This window comes from Brienomyrus brachyistius, chromosome 3 (assembly GCF_023856365.1).
Source record: "Brienomyrus brachyistius isolate T26 chromosome 3, BBRACH_0.4, whole genome shotgun sequence".
NCBI classification, from domain to species: domain Eukaryota; kingdom Metazoa; phylum Chordata; class Actinopteri; order Osteoglossiformes; family Mormyridae; genus Brienomyrus; species Brienomyrus brachyistius.
Window position 1 is genome coordinate 12,616,292 of NC_064535.1, and position 6,840 is coordinate 12,623,131.

The window sequence follows — 6,840 nt, forward strand, 5'->3', positions numbered from 1 at the left end:
CACATGTTAAACACATTACCTAGAAGCTTTGGGGGTATATTGGGAAACTGAATGTGTTGCAAGATATAATGTCTACCAGTAAAATATCAGGCCTAATTCATTTCAGCGTTACAGTTTATAAGAATTTCAGAATGATTATGAATAAGTTGTTCTCACCGCTGGCATTGAACATAAATCGATAATAACCTCACAGGCTAAATGCATGTATAAAACAAACAGGGAAATCAATCATCTTCAAGAAATTATAATTTGTGGTAAAACAGTAATGAAACTCATAGCAGTGCTGGATGCCAGCAGTGAACGAGTCTTGAAATTTATACAATCACAGTTGTTTGCTCAGAAACACCATCACAGTTTATATTCACATGCATTAATGTTTTAGGGGATTGCTGTGTAATGACAGAACGCACCATAATTTCCTCCTGGAATTGACAAGGTCAGTATTAATCTTAATACCAATTGGCAACTTTAACTGCCTTGCCACCTGCTTGCTGATGCGCAAAGGCCAGCTGTCTGTGCTGCACTGCGATTATGCCAGTGCTGGCCCCAAAGTAAGCTAGTGATGCAATAGCCATTATAGGCATGCTTCCTGTTTTGGTCATGTAATTTGCCACATGTGGGAGAGCGTGTCATTCAATGAATCACTAGAATGCATCCGCCAGCCACTTCTCCAGCAGCTCTCTAGCAACTACATCACAGAGTGGATGTGTCAATCAGCAGAGACCCCGCCCACATCCCCTTCCATGGCTTATATGGTGAGCCGAGACCAGAACTGAACAGCAGTTGGTCCAAACGTGCCATAGCGAGTTCCACGCAGCAGTTCTTGCAGCCTCACTTCTGACAGCACTAAGGACATTCACCTCTCCGGTAAGCAAACACTGCAGCCTCAGTGAATCCACTTCTTTACTTAAAACAATAAGTTTGCCTTTATTTGTGGTGTCCCCTATCTACAGGATGCATGGTATTTTCTTATAGTGTTTTTGACTAGAGCAGAAAACACCACTGTACTCAATGTGGGGGAGACGGATTTATCAGGTATTTAGTTTCATGTGGAATGCCTCAAAACTACAAAGCGCCGGGCTTGTGGGAATAGGATCAAAGTAGGACTTTTGGGAAAAAAAAGGGGAAAAGAAGGGGTTTTCTTCCTTGGCGGAAAACTTGCACAAAGTATTTAATTTGATTTAGCTTTGCATACATATATATACTTTAATATCCGTATCTGTCTTGCTTGTCTGTCTTGCTCGTTGTTGTTAGGGCGGTCACCGTGGGGTCTGAGAGTAATGTCATTTCAATTTCAATTCTTATGGCGGAATTGACAATAGAGTCTTTTGACTTGACTTACTGGATCTTAAGTTGCCCGTTTTTTTCCAAGCAGCGAAAATCTATTCTGAAGAATTTTATTCACATTATAACGGCAAATTCACTATTAAATGCACCTAAAATAAAAAATATAAATATTGTACTTTTTACTTTTTCCAGCTTTTATTCTGTTTTTTTTTCTTATACATATTTGTTCGATTTTGTGCAGCGTTTCAGTCGATCTCTGTTGTTTTCATTTGATTTTGATCCATATCCAGATTTTGATTTTGACCCCATTAAATGTATTCCGCCAAAATGTTCATGGCTCAGTTTATGATACAGCCCTTGAGCATGTTGATATTTGCACGCTTAGCTTATAGATCGTGGTTGGGATCATTAAGAAGCATTAGCAGGAACAGAAACCAGGGTCCCCACAATCATGCCACTACCCGCAATCCGCCTCGCACCCCTGATGCCTGCAACTGAATTTCCATCTCACAGAAACACCATAAAAGGAGGAAAGCAGCCAAGAGGAACAATGAATATCTTCCTCTTTCTCACCCTGCTGGCTGTCTCATCACCAGCCCTGCAAGCGGTAATGTATACGGCGGCCAACTTCACAGCGGAAAAACATCCCCGTTGTGGTTAAAATATCACTTCCACGTATGCAGCTGTTTGTGTCATGTGCATGTGTGCTCAAAATGGCTATTGGATGTATAAATAGTACACAGAGAATTTCAGTTAATATGTAATATGAAGTCATACCAGCTGAGGTGCGTCAGACTCAGCACAGGCAGTAAGTCAGCTTTCCTCATTGCAGTGTTTCCAGAAACCGAAGACGACCTGTGTCAACAAACACTCAGGTGAGTCTGTCAGCCTCTGTATAGAGGGTCCTTACAGCCCCTTGGCTGTGGGGGGTGGGATTGCTGAGCACTTGGTCCTTTTGCCCAAAGGCCAGTGTCTGTCTTTTGAGGTTCTAAGTGGCCCTTTTTGATAACAAATGGTTTGTCTAGCTTAGTGTTCATATGAACTTTTAAGACATACGGTCATTTGTTCAGTCAGACAGCTCAGAGATGTGCTTCCATGAAGACGGCCATGACTACCGGAGTACAGTGGCAGTCTCCTACACCTGCTGGCTGTACCTTGAATAGCAGTAGTTCTGTGCTTGTCCTGCTGTCTGTGAGCACACAGTCCATTCCTTTACTTCTGTCTGTGAGAAGAGTCTGTGCTTGTCCTGCTGTCTGTGAGCACACAGTCTGTGCCTTTACTTCTTTCTATGAGCAGACAGTCTGTGCTTGTCCTGCTGTCTGTGAGCACACAGTCCATTCCTTTACTTCTGTCTATGAGCAGACAGTCTGTGCTTGTCCTGCTGTCTGTGAGCACACAGTCCATGCCTTTACAGAGCTTGTTCCTCTGCCTGTGAATGGACAGCCCGCACTCTGTAAGCAGACAGTCCATCCTTGTCCTTCTGTCTGTGAATGGACAGTCTGTGTAGCTTGATTGTCACATCTTCCCACAGTGACCACTTGTGGGCAGCACCAAAATATGCAGTTCAAGATTGTGGGTGGGAGTATCATTGCAGTGGAGTCCCATCCATGGATAGCGTCCATCTTTTTGAAGGGTAGATTCCACTGCGGTGGGACCCTGATCTCATCATGCTGGGTGCTCACAGCTGCTCACTGCTTTGTTGATGATGAGTAAGTGTCCCAACGGACAGCCACTGACACACATGTGATAAAGGGTACGGTTGACACAGGGACTGAAGGACTGTCATAATGTCCCCCTCACCAGTCACAAAAAGATTGAAGACATGACCATCTTCCTGGGGAAGAATGCCATCAATAAGAGCGACGCCAGGAGAGAGCAGAGATTCAAAGTGCAGAAACTCATCACTCACGAGGCTTACAATGACGAGGTTCAGCCTTATTACAACAATGACATCGGTAGGGTGACCTGATCCTGCAATACATGCAGATGCCTCCAGGGGCCTCCAGTGGGGTGAGTCTCTCTCACAGGTTTCTTCCGTTTCAGCTTTGCTGATGATCAAAGGCAGCCGTTGTGCCAAGATGACGGGCTCGGTACAGACCGCATGCCTTCCACCCCCCAGCCAGATGCTGCCCCCAGGGTCCTCCTGCCAGGTCGTTGGATATGGGAGAGATGGTGAGTCCGCCTGTCCCTTTGCCTCTAGAGGCCAGGTGACTCAGCAGCGTAGGCCTCTGTGCCATTGCATGGTCACTGGTTTGAATCCCGCCTTTGGTAGAATAGTCACATGCCCACTGTGCCTTGGAGCAAGGCCATCAACTCTACCCTCCTCCTCCCACCCCCACCAGATAAATGTCCTTACTCTGCGCTCAGACCCCAAACTGCACTCTCAACTGTGTATGTGTGCATGTGTCTCAAAGGAGAGCATGATGGGATACGTGAAAAAAAGCATTCCAATGTACCTGTACTTGTGCAAAATGACGTATGAAGTATCATCACTACTAAGAACATAAGAACATAAGAACATAAGAACTATACAAACGAGAGGAGGCCATTCGGCCCATCAAGCTCGCTTGGGGAGAACTAAACTAATAGCTCAGAGTCGTTAAAATCTTATCTAGCTCTGATTTAAAGGAACCCAAGGATTCAGCTTGCACTACATTATCAGGAAGGCTATTCCATACTCTGACTACACGCTGCGTAAAGAAGTGCTTCCTTAAATCCAGCTTGAAATGTTCTCCCGCTAATTTCCACCTATGGCCACGAGTTCGTGTATTTAAACTAATGCTGAAGTAACTATTTGGTTGAACAGCATCCAAACCTGTTAGAATCTTATATACCTGGATCATGTCCCCCCTCAATCTCCTTTGCTTGAGACTGAACAGATTTAGCTCAAGTAACCGTTCCTCGTATGACATTCCTCTAAGACCAGGAATCATTTTTGTGGCCCTACGCTGCACCTTTTCTAAGGCCACAATGTCCTTTTTAAGATATGGTGACCAAACCTGCACACAATATTCTAGGTGAGGTCTCACCAATGAATTGTATAATCTTAGCATTACCTCCCTTGACTTAAACTCCACACACCTGGAGATATACCCCAACATCCTATTGGCCTTTTTTATTGCTTCCCCACACTGGCGAGAATGGGACATGGAAGCATCAACATACACACCAAGGTCTTTCTCATGATCAGCTACCTTTATTTCAGTGACACCCATGAAATACCTGTACTTTATATTTCTGCTCCCTAGATGGAGTACCTTACATTTATCGACGTTAAATTTCATCTGCCAGGTATCGGCCCAGTCACTAATTAAATCAAGATCCCGCTGTAGCTGCTGAGCCACTAATTCAGTATCTGCTACACCACCCACCTTGGTGTCATCTGCAAATTTCACCAGTTTACTGTATATATTGGTATCCATATCATTTATGTAAATTAGGAACAATAGTGGTCCTAAAATCGAACCCTGCGGTACCCCACTATGAACGCAAGCCCACTGTGACATTGTGCCTCTTATAACTACTCGCTGTTTCCTATCTGTTAACCAGTTATCAATCCAGGTCGCTACGGTACCTAAAATACCAGTCGCTTTGAGTTTAAGTAGGAGCCTCTTGTGGGGGACAACATCAAAAGCCTTTTGGAAATCTTAGTAGATGACATCATAGGCCTTCTTATCATCAACTTCCTGAGTAGCTTCCTCAAAAAACTCCAACAGATTTGTTAAACAGGATCTACCTCTTCTAAATCCATGCTGGCTATCCCGCAAAATGTTATTGGAGTCCAGGTAATCTATCATTTTCTCTTTGATTATAGCCTCCATAACTTTACCAGTTATACAAGTTAGACTGATTGGCCTATAGTTAGACAAATTACTTCTATCCCCTTTTTTGAAAATAGGCGTTATGAAGGCGTGCTTCCAATCAGAAGGTACCACACCTTCAGATAAGGATTTTTGAAACAGTAAAGTTAAGGGTCGGCAAATAATATCCCTCATCTCTTTTAACACTATAGGTAAGATGCCATCAGGGCCCTGTGATTTATTTATTTATTTAGCCAGGTGATTATTAAGCACATAATCACCCCAGTTTTATCCCTGCCTTCCACAATGTTTCTATGAACAGACACTTCGCAGTACTCCCAGTACCTGAAAGAGGGCACTGTGCAGCTGGTGGCCCAGGAGGACTGCACGAGTAACACCTACTATGGGACGAAGGTCACAGACAACATGTTCTGCGCCAGCAGCCACGACTGGACTACAGACGCTTGTAAGGTACAGGAGCCGTCACCTTCCATTAAGCGGCTCCCAGGAAGGCGGCCTGGTAACCGACACGATAAACTCAACATTTTCCCCCCGCTGCCCCCCAGGGAGACTCAGGGGGACCCTTGATATGCAAGGTGGGGAACCACATGTTCCTGTTCGGCATCGTCAGCTGGGGGGAGGAGTGTGCCAAGAGAAACCGCCCGGGTGTTTACACCAAGGTCACCAACTACAACAAGTGGATCCAGGAAAAAACGAGAGTTCCAGGCATCAGCTTGGGGGCCAAGTTCCCTCAGAAGTGAGCCCCCCCCAGCACGGGAGAACACAGGGGCCAGAGGGCATCATACCAGAAGGACAGGCAGCAACGCGGGCAGCAAAACGACAGGTACAAGCTGCCACACTGCTGCTAGTATGATGCCATCTCTGACCATGTCCTGGATTAATATTTAAAATGTATATATAACCATCAATTTTACGACCTGCTTTACAGCAGGAGATTTTAAACATTCTATTCATTCTCAGGGTGTATAAATTAATGTCGGCACATACAATAATTTCTCCACAGAATTGAAATATTTGCCTGTTTTACATTGAAATGTATTTTTGTAATGTTATTTATATTCACTATTATATGTATAATTTGTTTTTTTATATATATATTTTTTTTACAATTAAATTTCTTAAGTCTTCAACATGTAAATAATGTTATTTCGATTTATTGTTATATCTTATTTTTTGGTTTATATTTTTAAAATGAAACATTTTGGGCCCCATGAAAGCATATTGGCCGCCCAGTCCAGACCAATCCAGTTATTTTCCAAATATCAAATGGTCAATAAGTTTTATTGCTGGGGCAGCCCTTGTAGGGAGCCTTGCATCCCTAGTGAACCATCAACCCATCTAACCTTATGCCAGCTCCGGCCCTGGTTCAAAAAGCCAGGAAGCTTTTTGGACTTTAGAGTTCAGAGTCCATCATGGACCATATGCCAAACACAGCCCAGGCTTCTGGACAAGAGGTTCGGACATTTTTAAAAAGTTGAAATAAAAAGGGAATAACAGAAATATCTTGTTAAACAGCTGAACCAGTAGTTCATACATACAAATCCATTGTGAAACCACATCATCACTATTATTTACAAGCCAGCACTCATTCAAGTACAAATTATGACACAAGATGGCGCCATTTTTCTATTTAAACACAGTGGCGGCGAAAGGAGACGTGTGTTTTAAAGGAATAATTTCAGTGCTCATCAGTGCAGGCAACATCCATCCATCCATCCATTTTCCAAACCGC

The 6,840-nt window shown here is 43.7% G+C and overlaps 1 protein-coding gene across 1 annotated transcript; it reads left to right on the forward strand.

Annotated features, from left to right (window-relative positions):
• Positions 1-745: 745 nt before the first annotated feature.
• On the forward strand, positions 746-6,142 carry LOC125738915 (urokinase-type plasminogen activator-like). The gene is made up of 8 exons (XM_049008445.1): positions 746-867; positions 1,801-1,894; positions 2,120-2,162; positions 2,819-2,996; positions 3,091-3,242; positions 3,331-3,459; positions 5,410-5,558; positions 5,654-6,142. Exons 2-8 carry the CDS (start codon positions 1,838-1,840, stop codon positions 5,846-5,848), a joined length of 903 nt encoding a protein of 300 aa, XP_048864402.1. The 5' UTR covers positions 746-867; positions 1,801-1,837; the 3' UTR covers positions 5,849-6,142.
• The last annotated feature ends 698 nt before the right edge of the window (positions 6,143-6,840 follow it).

Bases quoted from the DNA above. Each gene is read 5' to 3' on its own strand.
- LOC125738915 (XM_049008445.1), top strand. From the start codon at position 1,838: ATGAATATCTTCCTCTTTCTCACCCTGCTGGCTGTCTCATCACCAGCC. The intron at 1,895-2,119 runs GTAATGTATACG...TCCTCATTGCAG, and splicing joins CATCACCAGCCCTGCAAGCG to TGTTTCCAGAAACCGAAGAC. The intron at 2,997-3,090 runs GTAAGTGTCCCA...CCCCCTCACCAG, and splicing joins CACTGCTTTGTTGATGATGA to TCACAAAAAGATTGAAGACA.